The following is an 18,517-nucleotide window of genomic DNA, read 5'->3' as shown; positions in this document are numbered from 1 at the left end:
GTATCTTCTATATTCTATAGAAATTTACTACAATAAAAGTCAACAGACACTTCATTGAGTGATTGTGGTTTAATAGTGTGTTTGATATTAAGTTATAGTCAGTGGCTACAGTAACTGACAACCTTTACAGTAGGTTGGGTACTAAGTTATAGTCACTAGCTTCAGTATCTGCTAACTTTTACTATAGTCAATGATTTTTGTAGCTACTTTAATCAGCTTCTGCAGTTAAATCGTGCATTGGAATATAATTTATAATTTAATTCAAATATAATTTAACGAATTTAGAAATATTTAATTTAAGCGGTGACATAACAAATATTTTTGTTTATAAAACATTAAATTTTTTTATATAAATATTTTTATGTATGAACTTAGACAATTATCTTTATTAATTTTAGTTTTTAACAAAATAAAATAAAATTTATATAAATAGAAGATAATCAAATAAGCAACCCAAGTAATTGTTATATAAATTTAATAATTTTACTAAGCAGTTGTTAATTTATTATTTTATAATGTAAAAAAATAAAACTCATATATATATTTTAATAAACATCTCGAAGGATAGTATTATTTCAACTACATTAAATTAACAAAAAAATTATAAATATTCTGTAGCTATTTATTTATATAATAATTAAAAATAATAATAAATTATAAAATTTTAAACCAAACAGAATTTAAATATACTGTTTATGTTTATTAATTATTAAATCGTATTAAAAAATTAAAACTCTTATCATAGTGTTAAAATCATATTAAAATGTTAAATTGGTTTACTATAAATTAATTTAATAACTAAATACTAATTTATTTAGTGTGATTATTTGACAATAAACTAAATTAGTTGTCATAGGATTAAAATAATTTTTAAATAAAGTGAAGATTTATTTTTAATTTATTTTAATAATTTATTTAAATAAACTCAATAGCTGAAAATTTATTTATTAAATACAATTATTTTATAATAAACGTTTGGAAAATGTTTAGGATTAATAAAATAAATTCTTTAATAAGAATAATTATTTCTTAGGTCGTTAATTTTACACAAAAAAATTAAAAATGTTTTCTTAATTAAAAAATAACATTAATTTGTGTTAAATATTTAATTATATTTTTATTTCTATAAAAAATTATTTATATTACAAATATTATCGTCTACTTCGTTGACGATTTTCAGATTGTACAATCCAATCTAATGTAATATTTATTTAAAAAAAAACATTTTTAAGTTTTATGTGTTAAATTAACGATCTAAGCCCAGTAATAATTAAAAAAATGACAAAAAGTGAAATAAGAAATTAATTAATGGATTATACTAATATACAAAAATTTTAATCAAATTATTCAATTTTATTATTTAACTTAGCAGGGTTTGATAGCGGTTATTTAATAATTAAAAATGATCAGAATTAATAAAATAATTGAAAATTCCTTCAATTAAAATCGTTAAAATTTTAGTACATATAAACTAAAAGTGTGATAAGAAATCAGTTAATTGAATATTGTAAATAAACAAAAAATTTAATTAAATTAATGAATTTAATTATTTCATTTAATAGAGTTTAAAATTCATTATTTAACAATAAAAAATTAATAAACAAAAACGCAACTATTTCAATTGAATTACTGCAAACCCAGTTAAATTAAGTAATAATGTTTTAGAATTAAATACGGCTATGTAAATTTAATAACTTTAAATCCGGTTAAATTAAGAAATAATAATAAATTTAAAAAATCAACATTTATATTTTTTATAATTAACATTTTCATAACATATTTTTAAATTAATTTATTGATGTGATATTAAACCAGTTAGTGAATTATTTTTAAATATATGTATCTTGAGTTTTCAATTAAAATTACTTATAATTAATTATATTAAAGTATTTCAAATTTCGAACTGGTATTTTTAAAGTTCGAAATTTAAAAAAAATACACATATAAGGAATTTTGTTTTGTCATCATTGACTTTTAAAATTGAATTTCATAATCGTAATTTTAATTTGTTTTGCATTTTTTTCTTTTAATATGAAAATATTTAATATTATGTAATTAAATTAATTTTTATTTCTTTTAAATGTTAACTTCAATAAATTTAAAAGTAGGCCAAAAGCTCATAATATTGTAAAAATAATTTTGTATATTTGCCTAAGTAAAATTCTTTATAAAATCGCACAATTAAAATGACATAAAAATTAATTAAAAATTTATTATAGGTTAACTAATAATTTTAGGCAGCACTTTTGTTTATTATATGAAATTAATTTTAATATTAATTTAAAAATCTTATCATAAAAATGATCAAATAATAAAATAGTTATTTAAAATAATATGTTTTAATAATAACAATATACTTTGCAATTTACTTGGAATTAGTGCAAAAAAAAAAAATAAAATAAAACATTTTCATTTTAGTTATAAAAATTAATTAAATAAATAAAAATATTAAATATAAATAAAAAGTTGAGATTTTATTTTAATGTGTACTATTTGGATTAATTTTGTCATGTTTGTATTATTTATCTGATCTTAGGGAACTATTTGCACCAACTTATATTGAATTACTTGATATTCAAGCATTTAGCTATATATAAAATAAATAATTTTCTAATAATATTTATGTAATTGTTTGCATAGAGAGTTAATTTACACACACACATCTTATAGATCTTCGGTTACATAAGTGAGTGAGTAGTGTAGTTCGTAGGTTGCTAGTTAATGCCTAACCTATAAATACAATATATTATATAATAAATTTTATCATATATAGACTTGCATTTTGATTTCATATTTTTTTTTGTGTTTTTTAATTTTATAATTGTAATGTATTGCTTACAAATTCTCTTTGTATATATATATATGTTTATATATATATACATATATATGGGAATATATATATATATACTGATATATTATGTATATGATGTCTTGAGAATGAATTCAATTGGGAAATTATGCAACTATATTGGAAACTACAAATAATTGGAACCAGTGCATTTGGGCCTCAACTGTATAAATTTCACTAATTATTTCTATTTAATAAAGTTTGGAAGTTTCACTACATAAGTGTGTAAATCCATATATATCTATAAATGTTTCACTTTGTATGCTTTTATGTAAATGTATATGACTTGTGATATTGATATATGATGCATTTAATGTTTTATATTTAAAACTATGACTTTATTGTTTTTGGTATTAATGATATTAATGATACAATGATGTAGTGATTGATCTCATCATTTTTATATCATTTAAAGAATAGAAATTTTGTTAAGTAGTTTACGGCAGTTTTTAATTTAATATATATAAATTTTTAAAATTTTGTATATATAACATTTTATTTGTGAAAATTTTACACACATGGTCAATGAACACAAATCGCAAAGGAAGTTTATCACTGTACAAGTATTGAGTATATATATCCTCATGCATTTAATACATTTTTAAATGATTTGTTTTAATTAATTTATTTTTTTTTTGTTTTTTGTCTTTATATTTAAAATTAATATTTAAACTTAATTTATTCGGGCATATTTAATTAAGAGAGAGTTACTTTATATCTTAGGTTGTGTCAATGTGATGTTTTAAAATTTTGATATATCGATTAAATAATAAAAAATAATATAAAAAGAGATTTAATCGTATATAAAAGACTTTACGTAAAATTAAATTGAAAATAATTAAATAAATTTTATATAAAAAAAATTTTTGTACAATTAAAACTAATTGGAATGTAAACAAATTCGTAAAATACAAATACTAAACAGGGTGTGTCATTTAAAATTTAAAAGACACTTTTTTGCTAAAGAACTTGCACCATCACACAAAGTTACAAATCTTAAATATATAAATAATATATATATATATATGTTTATGTATATTTAACTAGTTTAACACACCCTGTAGTTTGCAAATTAATTTACACATGAATATATAAAAGTTAAAATAATACAATTATGATAAAAAATTTAACGTAATTACAAACAAACATAAATTAAGTTAAAAGTATTAAGGCAAGGCAATTACTAATTAAATTCATATTTTGTATATAAGAAGAGAGAGTAGTAAGTGATTATTTTATAAATAGTTGAACATACAAAGATAGTATGTATATATTTATATATTCAATAAACGTTGTGATTGTGGCTGTGGCGATGGTTTTGGCGATAGCAATTGCGATGTGGTGGCTGTGGATTTTGTTTTATGAAATTGTAGTGGTCTTAAAATTTCGTTCAATTTTTACATAATTTGGTACTTTAGTATAGAAACTTTGCTATTGCTAACATAAATATGTTTGCTAACAGTATGTAGATGTTTTCTTGTATCTGATAGCTACCTCCGATACCTCCAACAACAACATCCTTTTCCTCAAGTAATGGATAATCTATAACATGTATAATTCCATTTGTGCATTCCACATCTGGTCGGTAAACGTTTATCTTTTTATAGTTCCAAATGATCACATAGCCTGTAAAAATTTAAATATATTTATAGTAAAATTCTTATTAGGAAAAATATTCTATTAGGTCTAAAATTTCTCTACTAAAACTATTGTGAAATTAAAAGTTTTGTGAACACAAAATTTTGAATTGCTGTTCTTAAATAACTTAAATGATAGGTTTTAATGCTTATGATATATGTAGGTATATAAGTGTGATTTGTGATGAATTCGAATTTCAAACGAACGAATCACTCACCGGTCCATTCATGTGAAGCATATTCATCATGAAGATCTTAGCATAATGAAAATTAAAGCAAAAATAATATAATTTGTCAGTAATTTACATAAAACGTTTAACAGTTTGCACTATAAGTGACTGATAATAATTATTAATATTAATATTTTTCCTTTAAAACAATATTAAAGAATGACACAATTCGGATGAAGACATATATTTTGAAGAACTCGTTTCAAAACCCCATATGTCATTATAACTTTGTTTTTGAAACACAAGAAGTTTTTACTTACAGTCAACTTTAAAGAACTGAATATTGATTATGTACATTATAATAATAAAATAGTAATAAATAAATAATAAAATAATAATAAATAATGAAATAATAATTTTTTTTTTTTGTTTTTTTAAATTTATTTTCTTATATTGCGATCTGTCAATTCGGAATAGACAATAAACAATATTTAAAGTGACTAAATACTTAAAATTTTTGTGAGCTTGAAGGGACTGTGCTCAGTAGTACATCCGTCTGTTGGTAACATAATAATAAAAAAATAAAATAATAATAAAATAATATTATATAATAAAATAATATAAAAGATAAATAAAAATAAAATAAAAATAATAAATAATAATAAAATTATATTAAAAAGTTTTAAATTTTCATAAATGTAAGAGTTTTCAATAAAGTATTTAGAATAACATCGATTAACATGGGGTTATAGATTATAGAAGGATAAAATGATATTCTTCTGCAGTAAAAGCAGACACACCTAAACATCTGTTGTGTTACTGTTAAGGGCTAAGCATATGGTTGATCTATTCTTTAACACGCTCTATAATATCAACATAGTACACAATTAAATACTTGTGCTCGGTTGGTTGTAACGACTTTCTCCACTATTTTTTTTATTTTTAAAATTATAAAAAATATTGACTCAAAAAAGCATAATCGCTAACTGAAAAAACTTCTTTTCATATTATCTACCTATCTATAATAAAAATTTAAATTTATACCTAATATTAATATCAGTCACTTAATTACTGTACATGCTGTGATTTTTTATAACAAAATCAATTTTTACTACAATTTCCTATTTAATATTGAGCTAGTCATTCTCATGCAATCGGCAAACTGCTATTAAATATCTGACTATATACTTAAACTCAAATATTGTATTTAACACTTACGACCCGCTTCCTCTTCAACTTTAACTTTAAGAGAATCTCTAAATGTTGGCAGCACAATAGAATCACTCTCAGCGGTCATTGCAACTAAGTCTTTCATAGTAAATGCCCGATCCGCAATTACAAGGTGACGTTCCAATATGGACTTGGACTGTAAAAAGAAATATTTTTTTACCATAATTAAAAAAATAAAAATAAATAACTGTATATATAAAGTCTTACATGATAAGCAAAATCTTTCATAAATAGTTTCTTATGTGCAGATGGTAAATCGATTTCAGTCTTCTGCCAGCCCTTATCACGTGGCACGAAGTAAGTAAATCTGCGCTGAGTATTGTTCAACTGTTCGTTAAAGTTTGAAAACTGGCCGAGCTTAAAGGTATCACTACAAAATTAGAAGGGATATAGAAAATCATTTATTTTAAATATAAAGAAAAAAAATAATTCAATTTAAAATTTATTGGTGTTTTTCGAATTCGAATTTTTCGAATGCGTTAGGAATTAAACATATTTTTTTCGAACATTGTTCGAACATTGTTCGAACATTTTCGAATGACTCGCTCTGTTAAAGTTATGTGCTCCAGCATATTCGAACAATTAAATGATCGTAACTTCAAACAGTTTGAAAATCATTGGTAGCTTTGATTAATATACATAAAACGAATGACTGTAAGTGCCTACCTCAACATTGGATCACTTTCGATTTTACCAAACACAGTGGTATAGGGTACTCCCAGCACTTTGTCTATGATATGAACATAGCCATTGGTTTGTGTTACATCGGCTTGCACTAAAGTAGCATTAACTCCACCGCCTTCAACAGTTATCGTTTGATTTGAGCCCTCACCGTTTATGTTGAAATACAAAAATGTTTTGTTGTCTACAGTAGGTACTTGTGCAATCTAAACATAAATAATTAATAATAAATATTGTATATAATTATGGTTCATGGTAGTATGAGTACAAACCATATTTTGATTCTTTTGGCGTATCTTCTCCACATTCAAACGTTCTTTAATGATGTGCATATTTATAATTTGTCGCATTTTCTCACGATTCCTGAGAAAAAAATAAAAAATACTTTTTTAAAATATAATATATTTAATTTTAAAAGTATTTAATTAATAATTTAATTTACTGATATCAAAAAAAAAACTTGTATTCTTGTGGAGTAACGTTAGCATGATTTTCTCAGTATTACGTTCCTAGATTAGGTTCTACACATAAGAAAGAATATATAAATCATGCAACAAATAATGCCTCTACAAACGGAATAGTATTGAAATTTAACAACTAAAAAATAAAAATATAATTAATTAATTCAATTATTCTACAGCTGGTTTATGATTTCGTTCTAATATAAATACAGCAAGAAAATTTGTTAATAAAACTTTCGCAGCAAAGTAACAAAACTCCAGAAAAATGTGCGAACATAAAAGTCAAGTACGGCTTTGGGTCAGTTGATTAAAGTGCGCTGACTCTGAGCTTCAAATTTGACAGCACCCGAGTTCGATTCCTGTTACTTGCGGTCTCAAAAAATTATTTACGAATAATTAAATACAAGATCATGATGGGTATTTATGATCAGCCAAAAATTCAATTAATTAAAATAATATAAAAATAAATTTTTGTTGTTGTATTTCACCACTGTTCGAAAAAAACTCTTTAAAAAAACAATATTAAAAAAAATATTTAATTACCTTATAATATTGTTAAGAGAGGATGCGTTCCAGGCATCATTGCTAGGTGCTAGTATTGTAACTTCTCCCATATTATTAATATCATCCAAAACCTCACCGCCGATGTCCATGATGACCTCATAGAATTTGCGTAAAGCACCATTTTCGTTGTCCTAATCGAAAATCGAGAATATTTCATCAAAAAAATGATAATTATAAAAAACAATCAAAAAGCTTATAAGCATAAGAACAAAACCTCAAAACGAGCATAAAATAATTATAATAATTTTAATAATAAAATATTTTTATGCAAATTTTTTACATTTGTGCATACACAGCGAAACATAAAAGTGTGGCGAAATGAGGACGAAATGTACTTTCCGAATTATTGCCAAATAAAAAATGTTAAGTTAGTTTTTGTTTTTTTTTGGTGAGGTGATGTTTGTTCTAGAAGTGGTGGACGCGTCTATGATCAAATGTTTTGCGTGATTATGTTTGTTTGTTGCTGTTTTATAGGCTGCCCTTAATAAAATATAAGTTCATAATTTTGCTATCTAGTGAGTCCAATTATTTTAAAAAGCCGCATTTAAGCCCGGTTTAAGTTCGGTTAATTATAATAATCGGTAAATATATATGTATCCCAAAAATTAATATTTCTAATTTGATGCAATAGTATGTACGTATATACTTATATAAAATATAGTAATTTGTGATTATTATTCAATTATCAATCAAGCAAGAAGTAACATTATAGGTATGTCGTGAAAGATACTTACGTCCATTAACTAAAATTTTTGTTGTCGAGTGTTTAACAAATGCGAATTTCAAATGTTAGAAACAGCAAAGTCGTTAAATTCCATCGAGAAGAGTTTTTGTTGCCATGTTAAAAATAATCAATGGAAAATGTTTTAGTGTCGAACATTTTCTATTTTAGGTTAAGATATCGTTATATTGTATTTGGATTAAAATTTATGTGAATGATAGCCAATATGGTTCAAATCTATTTGTACTTTCATTTTATACAAAGAGTAATGAATGCAGAATTTTAGTTTATTTATTCTTTTAAGGTACAAGCTCTTCTCAAAGTTAACTTTATGCCTTCAACAAAAGCGAGGAATGTGAAAAGAAACTATTTACTGAGGAAATGGATTAATGTTAGTATCTATGAGAAAACTAATCACTACTGCAGAAAGGGTGCAAAACCTAACCATTTTCTTATTATTTAAACGGCAATAATGGTCTCAAAAGTTACGATATGGAAATTATTAATAAAAAATAAATTAATTTTGATTCACAGGGTCTATAACCCTATAACCCTATAACCATAATATATATATATGTGGGACGCAGATCTGGCAACGCCAGCACACGAGCATAAGGAAGTAAAAAAGAAGAAACAAACGTAGTGTGGCAGTGCAGAAAGAAGACGTGTGAAGTAATGACGTGTGTGCGGAAGAACAAACAGTTTTTTTCATTTATATATATTTTTTTTGTAATTTAATTAATTAGTTTTGATTCTAATAAAAAGGAATCCTACAAATTGGGGGCTCAACAGGGATTTGAATTTCCGGCAATTGTGAAATTCAGTCTACACAATGACTTGCTTAAATGACTTCGTAAGCAGCAGCCTGCGCAGTAGCAGCAAAAACATAATAATAGCGTTGCATAAATTTATATACCAAGAAGAAGGTGATAGAAATAATCGAAAGAGATTGAGAGAATTTTCTGGATTCGATTACGACGAAAATGACAAGGCGTATGCAAGCAAATGCGAATATATTAAAAATAATTTGACTGAACGTGATTTGGTTTCAATTTGTATTGTACTAAATATAAGTTATTGTGTTAAAGATGTACAACTGCACATATTTCGAAATCTACGTAAAAATTTTTTGTTGTCCGAAAACGCAAACGACGATGAATGTAATGACGAAGAAGGAGATGAAGAAGTCGATGATGATGATGACGAAGAAGGAGATGAAGAAGTCGATGATGACGTTGACAGTAAACGCACTTTCAGAGGCAATGAACGCGAGTTTAAAAAATCTCATGACGATAATGGCAATAAAATGTTTGAAGTGGATGATAATAATAAAGCAGCAGCGTACACACGTACAAAATTTTTACAAAGAGAAGCACCAAAATTTGCAATGAACTTTCGCGATATAGAGGACTCAATTAGACCATTTGATGGCACAAATATCATTTCGGTAGAAAGGTGGATTGAAGAATTCGAGGAACAAGCTGCACTGATGTATTGGGATGGGTTTCAAAAACTAGTGTTTGCAAAAAAATCTCTTAGAGGCATTGCTAAACTTTTTATTTTGAGTGAAAGAGGTTTAAATTCGTGGTGTGCTTTAAAACACGCCCTGTTAAATGAGTTTCGAACAACAACAAATAGCGCACAATTGCATAAGCAACTTAGTGCTCGCAAAATAAAAAAAGATGAAAATGTGTTTGAATATTTTTATCAAATGAAAGATATCGCATCTCGCGGCAATATCGAAGACGAAGCGCTGATTCAGTATATAATAGATGGAATTAGAGACGGTTATGTAAATAAAATGATACTATATGGTGCAAAGAACCTTAATGAATTTAAAGACAAATTAAGATCATATGAAACAATGTGTGAAAAAAGTAAGCAAGTTAACGATTTTAAACAAAGCGAAAAGAAAAGTTTCTCAACAAATAAAACAGAAGTGAAATGCTACAATTGTGGTGAAAAGGGACATTTGTCCATGAATTGCAAAAATAAAAATCGAGGTACTAAATGCTTTAAGTGCAACCAGTACGGACATATTTCTAAAAACTGTGAACAAGCCGAAAACAAAATAAATACGCGCAGTTTACAGCAAAAAAAACAATTTAACTACCAAATCCATTTTTATTGGCAATTTACAGTGCGCAGCCCTATTCGATACAGGCAGTAAATTTAATATAATTCGCGAAGACTTATACAACAAGTTGAATAAGCCTATCTTAGAAAAATGTAACGTATGTTTAATTGGTTTCGGTAGTGATCGCAATTCAAATAGGATTAAACCGATTGGACATTTTAAAAACTTAATTAAAATTGACGATAATGAGTTCATATTAGATTTTTATGTCGTTCCAATTCGGTGCATGGACTTACAAGTGATCATTGGCGAAGAACTATGCTTATACGCTGAAATTTTATTTAATCGTGATGGTATAAACGTTCGTAAAATCCTCGACGAAGACGATCCCATAGACGAAGAAGCTAAAATAATGAAAATTGACTTAGTAAATGACAACAAAACGATTGATATCGACAAAACCGCTAGTGAGAATGCGAGACGACAGGTACGTGAAATGATCATAAATTATCAGCCGAATCAATGTAAAACAACACAAGTGGCGATGTACATAGTGCTCAAAGACGAAACACCCATTTATTCTAGGCCGCGTAGATTACCGTTCACGGAGAGGTGCATTGTGGATGAGCAAGTGGAACAGTGGTTGAAAAATGGTGTAATTGAACGATCGGAGTCAGAATTCAGTAGCCCAGTTGTATTGATAAAAAAACGCGACGGTACACCACGCTTGTGTATTGACTTTAGAAGAATTAATAAAGTATTGGTGAAAGACCGTTTTCCGTTGCCACTAATAGAAGACCAACTCGATCGGCTACAAAGTGGTAAGGTGTTCAGTACAATTGACTTAAAGAATGGATTTTTCCATGTGCCCGTGGCAGAATTGTGTCGTAAATACACGTCATTTGTTACACATAATGGACAATATCAATTCTGTAGAGTGCCATTTGGATTGTCGAACTCACCAGGTGTTTTTCAAAGACATATAAACGCGATATTTCGTGAATTAACTAATGAAGGTATAGCTTTACCATACGTTGATGATATCATTATACCCGCCGCAAATGAAGAACAAGCCGTACAAAACCTAAAAGTTGTATTACAGCGGTGTGCAGACTTTGGACTTGAATTGAATTTTAAAAAATGCAAGTTTCTAATGAGAAAAGTGGAATTTCTAGGGCACACAATACAAGATCAAAAAATATCACCGTCAGAAGTTAAGGTTGAAGCTCTACGCAAATACAAATTGCCGCAAACATTAAAACAATTGGAAAGTTTTCTTGGGTTGGCGAGTTATTTTAGAAAATTCATACCTAAATTCTCGCTAATTGCCAAGCCTTTAACAGATTTAAGGAAACAAAATGTGAAATTTGAAATAAAAGATGAACAGATTACTGCATTTAATACGTTGAAGACCATCTTAAGCGAAAAACCGGTACTAAACATTTTTAATCAAAAATCTGAAACGGAAGTGCATACAGATGCTTCGATAGAAGGATATGGAGCCGTTTTATTGCAAAAATCACCAGACGACGAACAATGGCATCCTGTGTATTATATGAGTAAAAAAACCACTGACGCACAAAGAAAATATACAAGTTACGAACTAGAAATATTGGCTGTTATTGAAGCTTTCAAAAAGTTTAGAGTATACATTCTGGGTATGCATTTTAAGCTCGTTACTGATTGTAACGCATTTGCGATGACATTGGGAAAGAAAGACTTGTGCACGAGAGTAGCCCGTTGGATATTGTTCTTAGAGGAGTACGATTACGAAGTTCAGCATCGTGTTGGTTCGCGAATGAAGCATGTTGATGCTTTAAGCCGCTACGCCGTTATGTGCATAGATGAAGATAATATTCTTTCTAAAATACGGAGAGCACAGATGCAAGACGAAAACCTGAAAACGATATCGGATATTCTACAAGAAAAATCTTCATACAACGATTATTTTAAGAAAGGAGAGTTGTTGTATAAGCTGAGAAATGACCAAGAACTTATTGTTGTACCTAAGAGTATGCAGCGTGAAATAATTAGACATGCACATGAAAAGGGACATTTTGCCGTAAAAAAAACAAGTGAACTACTCCGAAATGACTATTTTATACCTCAATTGGAAGAAAAAATACAAAAACACATTATGAATTGTATTCCATGTATCGTTGTGAATCGGAAGCAGGGTAAGCAAGAAGGCGAACTACACTCATTGATTAAAGAAAGTATACCATTACACACGTACCATGTTGATTTTTTGGGACCATTAGAATCAACGAACAAACAATATAAGCATATCTTTGTCGTTATTGACTCTTTTACTAAATTCTGTTGGATATATCCAACTCGAACCACATCAGCTAACGAGGCTATATCCCGATTGCGTACGCAAAACATAGTTTTTGGTAATCCTAATCAAATAATATCAGACCGAGGTGCTGCTTTCTCTTCAGATGATTTTCGTAAGTATTGCGAGGGTGAAAGTATTAAACACATCAAAATTACTACGGGCTTAGCCAGGGCCAACGGACAAGTCGAAAGATTGAATAGCATAATTGCACCAGTTTTGGCAAAATTAAGCATGGCAGATCCAACTAAATGGTATAAAAATGTTGACAAAGTGCAGCAGATAATAAACTCCACGTATTGCAGAAGTACTGGAACGACGCCTTTTGAATTACTAATTGGTGCTAAAATGCAAACAAAGGAAGATATTCAGATCAAAAAAAATATCGAAGAGGAAATTACAACGATTTTTAATGAAGACCGAGAAGAAATGAGGCAACGCGCAAAGCAACAAATACTGAAAATCCAGTTAGAAAATAAGAATGCATATAACCAAAGACGCAGGCCAGCCGTAAAGTACAAAGTAGGCGACGTAGTCGCAATCAAAAGGACGCAGTTTTCGGGAGGACTGAAGCTAAAACCAAAATACTTAGGACCTTACGAGGTCGAGAGAGTTAAATCAAACGATACGTATGATGTTATAAAAATCGGAAAAAGCGAAGGGTCAAAGCGGACTAGCAGTTGCGCAGAGTATATGAAGCCTTGGGCAGTTGCTGACAATGACACTTCATTCGGGTCGAACGAATCGCAGGATGGCCGATTGTGGGACGCAGATCTGGCAACGCCAGCACACGAGCATAAGGAAGTAAAAAAAGAAGAAACAAACGTAGTGTGGCAGTGCAGAAAGAAGACGTGTGAAGTAATGACGTGTGTGCGGAAGAACAAACAGTTTTTTTCATTTATATATATTTTTTTTGTAATTTAATTAATTAGTTTTGATTCTAATAAAAAGGATCTAATATATATATATATATATATATATATATATATATATATAGATATATGGAGATTGCTACTATTTATTTCTTTTTATTACCGGTTGTACAGTACATTTATAAAATAATCTGTATATATATGGATGTAGTATATATATAGATATATTGCTACTAGTTATTTTTTTTATTACTGATTATAAAGTACATATATAAAATAATCTGTATGGATGTAGTATATATATTGTGTAAAAATCATCTGGAATTATTATTTAAAACATTAAAAAATCAATAATAAATTCTACTTTTTTTGTCCCTCTTAAAGTCGACCTATCTTCCATATATTTTCGTTGGCTTATCGAGGTATAGTTGTTATCACCTTCAGCGAATTTTCTTTTATGGTCGTAATTAACCCAAAATGTCTTTATCAAGGTGGTGATTTTTATTTGAGGTACAAAAAATGTATTGGCGCTACGTCACGCCTCTTGTAACAAAGAATTGCCACTACTTCTACTACCACATCACTACATGCAGAACGCTTTGTGGCATTTCTCAATTACCACAACGCGTTCTTAATCGGATATGAGTTTTCTCAATTTTTCATAAAGCTATTGAAATAAGAGTTTAGTACAGAATGTACAAATTTTATACATATCAGTTAAGAATTAAATATAGTTGCCATATAATCTGCCAATTCGGTTCAATGTTTTTATTTGATTCGCTTTTGTCTAAACACAAATTTTTAAACTTAATAAAACCAATGAAATAAAATCGGAGTTTATTAATTTAGATCTAGATATAGTTAGCATAGAAACTGGCGATTTATGTTTTTCTTAGAAAAAGTTTCTTTTGAAAACAAATTTGGAACTTAGTGCAACCTGTGTAATAAAAATGGATCTCGTTGATTTAGATCTAGATTTCAATAGTTCATATACATATAAACCGCCGATTTAAATATGCTTCTCTTGAAAAATTTTTCAATTGTTCAATGTATTTCCTTTTTATTTAGAATTTATTTATATACTATAAAAGAGAATATTCGTGGTAAGAATGGTAGCGATCTGTTCAGATGCGGATATAGTTGCCTTACAAATTTATATCTCTGATTCATCTCATTCTATATTATGTTATGTGCCCTTCCATCCAAAAGCTCTTTCAACAAAAACAAAAAATTTATAGTAGCACTTATAAATATTATTATATATTATATTATAAACATGTTATTATATATTATATTATATGTATATATTATTATAAAATGTGGTCTTTATTAATATTACTTTATATTGCATTATAAACAAGTTATTTAATATTATTATTATATTATAAACATGTTATTACATATTATATTATATGTATATGGTATATTATTATAAAATGAGATCTTTATTAATATTTCTATATACTGTATTATAAAAAAGTTGTTATATGTAATATTATATATATATTACTATAACATGAGATCTTTATTAATATTATTATATATTATATAATATATAAACATGTTGCTATATATCATATAATATATATATTATCATAAAATAAGCAAAGCCAACGTTTTTTACATTATTTATACAATTTTAATATGTTTAATAATAGATATCTAGATCTAGGATGGATTTAGTTTTTATCTCTTTGAGTTTTTTGTGAGGAATATGACACTGCCGATACAAAACATCGGTAATTAAGGGAAGTGGAAGAATATCTGCTAACTTATCATTGCAATTAACCATTAATTAATCATTTAGTAAATTTTAAGTTTAATGCATTATCCTCAGAATTATTTTTAAAAGATTATTTAAAAAAATTAACTTCATGTTAAATTTGATATGTTGTCCTCGAAAAGTGAAATACATTTTTCATGCGCATTTGTTAGAGTTGAAATAAGTTTTTATTAATTTATAATTAAATGATGCTAATAAGCTATATTATTTTCATATTTCATGCAAATTTTTTCGACGATAAATAAAAAGGTACGGGTAGACGGGTAGTGGTGGCATGAGTAGATCGAATAGAAGAAATGAAATTTTTACTTTTATTTGGGAAGGATATGCCTAAGACGGTGGTCTGAACATGCTTTGAGAGATCGATTTTATTAGCTAGAAAAAGTATTTTAAGTGAAATTTTGAATGTAGAAAGTGTGTAAATATTTGTTGTCATATATTTTAATTACCTTAAACGACTACATAATTTATACAAAAATTATAGTTGTTGAAAAGTCCAGTTCGCATTCGTACAAAACATTTATGAAAAATTACATAAAGAGAATTATGTCAATCATTAAATCGCAACAATGATTTATGTATGAAAAGCAATATATGATATGAATATGAGCTAATGTTTATCTAATGAATTAATCCAAAAAACTATAATTAAGCAAAATTGATAGGCAAATTAAAAAAATTGTGGCCAATTGAAGCCGAATTCGGTTTGTCCAATATTTGATTGATCTGTGTAACGTACTAAAGTGAAAAAAAAATATTTTCAATAAAATATAATTAATTATAAAAATAATAGATAATGTGTTCGTTTACCCACTTTGTGCCAAGTACAAATTTTAGGTTTCCCCAAAACATAAAACGGAACTCAAATTATTTTTGCATAATTTTTGAAAAACGTCAGAATAATTGTTAAACTTTTTATGTGCTGTATGCGATGCAGTTTTTCAAGGCGCACAGTTCGAAGCCTCTGGACTTTTATATAGACAATTTAATTTGGAATTTTCTATAATTTTGAAAATACGAGTATTTTGCATTTAATTCGAATAGGTTGACTCGAATAGATTGTTTAACGAATTATTCTTTAAGTGCAGATTGTTTGCCATTGGCTTGAACTGTTTCAAATGAGAACTATGATTTTAAAAAAGAACATTCAACTTTTAACAATTACAACGTTTAATTGTTTAATTAATACTTACATTACACCCAAAATTTTTTTAAAATAAAATTTATATTTTAAAATTTATTTTAAAATAAAACTTTGCTTTTGATTTTACATTGAACTGAATTTAATAATATCAACGATTTTTGAATTCAGCTCAAGTTAAAATCAGTCTTCGGGTTTTTATTTAATTTAATTTTTTTTTGTCTTCTAACTTCTGTTATATGTGGAATTTTTTATTTGTGGAAAAGCAATTATTTTTAGAAAATTAAACAATAAAATTAATGCTAAACAATAATAGTAAAATTGGTGCTGGGTTATATATATTTTTGTATATTAGATAATTCCTGCTTTGACCATATGAGAATACTTTTGCAAGTTAATGATTCTGAGCTACGCAAAATGCTTCAATAAATTCAGATAGAGTCAAAGCACTTCTCCGTTAGTCTTTAGTGTCTATGTGTAAACCATAACCGCTTTGTATTTACATAAAAATAATAGTTAATTATTAAAATTAATATAAATTTAATTATACATATATTTAATAACATTAAACTATATTTATACGCCCTGCATTGAAGTAAAGCGATTTACTATGAGATATAGCAAAAAATTAAAACTTTAACTCTAATAAAGGACTCGATATAAAACATATATATATTCTATATATTATCAATAACTAATAAAGTTTTCTATTTATACAAGTTTCAGTTCATATCTATAAATCCTGAATCAAAAATATCTGCACTTCAGTACGAATATATAAATAATTTTATTTATTAAGAAATTATAATATTTTAAGCTTATAATTATTAGACTTATCAGCTAAATTGTAAAAAATTAATCAATTAATTTTTGTATATGTTGTTCCTCTATTACTATTCGAACCCTTCTAGTTTTCTTTTCGCCATTAGACGCATTACATTTGACAAAAGAAATCTAACTTATAATATTTTAATTTTAAAATAAAGCTTGTATAAATAAAATATTTATATATTAGAAGTAATAATAATAATAATCTTTAATTCTTTATAATTAATAAAATGCTAAAGTGAAAAATAAAATAAAATGTAATGGATTAATATTTATATATTAATTTAATATTCATATAATTTAATTATAAAATAAAATTTATATATTAATTAAATAAAAATATAAACAATTGTTATAATTTTACTAACTTAATTGATTCTTATATTTTTGAATACTAAAATGAAACTTAAAATTGTATTAAACTGTAATTTATTTTCAAAAAAATAATTCATTTACGGTGGAAACTCCCATAATGGACAATACTCTTGATTATTTAATCTATTATGCACCTGAGTTTGATATACTATTGTTATAAAACTACGATACTTTTTAGAAGCAGAATTTTGAAAAAATATACTGCCTTTTATATATCAATATTCCGAAGAAAATGTCTTATGTTATATAATAATGTAATAGTTTTCTCTAGTACAGAAGTCATGCCTATCAATTTTCCTATGGACATATGTTGACTTATTAAAGGTATTTAATAATTAATTTATTTTAAATCATATTAAAAAAATAAAGGGAAAAATTAATTGAATATATATTGAATTTGTTTAATATTATTAAAAATAATCTATAAACAAAAATTGGCGTTCTATTCGCCAACAACTAACCAGCAGAGTTCGTCGATTGAATTAAATTAATTAACGTATAAATATAAAATATATTATTAAAATTAACACACTGAAGATGATCTGCGAGGTACATTAAAATATTTGTTTAAAATTATTTACAATTAAAATAAAAACAAATCAATACATATAAAAAAAATTTTTCACATTAATTTTCAATAAAAAAAAAATTATTTTCAGCCTGGTAAAAGAAATTATATATAAAAAAATGGCAAAATAAATTCCAAATATAAATACATTTTACATTGTTTTTTTTTCAAAAAAAAAAAAGAAAATACGTATAAAATACTACTTAAGCGTCTCTTATTCCAA

General features: G+C 26.4%; 1 protein-coding gene across 1 annotated transcript; it reads right to left on the bottom strand.

Annotated features, from left to right (window-relative positions):
• Positions 1-2,454: 2,454 nt before the first annotated feature.
• Positions 2,455-15,965, bottom strand: LOC119678336 (fasciclin-1-like; the record flags this gene model as incomplete). Its single annotated transcript, XM_038090108.1, is given in 10 exon segments — positions 2,455-2,730; positions 4,343-4,474; positions 4,704-4,739; positions 5,874-6,021; positions 6,093-6,255; positions 6,552-6,772; positions 6,839-6,929; positions 7,571-7,722; positions 8,326-8,334; positions 15,832-15,965. Coding segments are annotated over 9 exon segments (954 nt in total). The 5' UTR covers positions 8,332-8,334; positions 15,832-15,965.
• Between the last annotated feature and the right edge of the window lie 2,552 nt (positions 15,966-18,517).

This window comes from Teleopsis dalmanni, chromosome 2, assembly GCF_002237135.1.
Source record: "Teleopsis dalmanni isolate 2A chromosome 2, ASM223713v2, whole genome shotgun sequence".
Lineage (NCBI taxonomy): Eukaryota > Metazoa > Arthropoda > Insecta > Diptera > Diopsidae > Teleopsis > Teleopsis dalmanni.
Note: the sequence above shows the minus strand (reverse complement) of the source record. Positions and strands in the feature narration are given on the sequence as shown.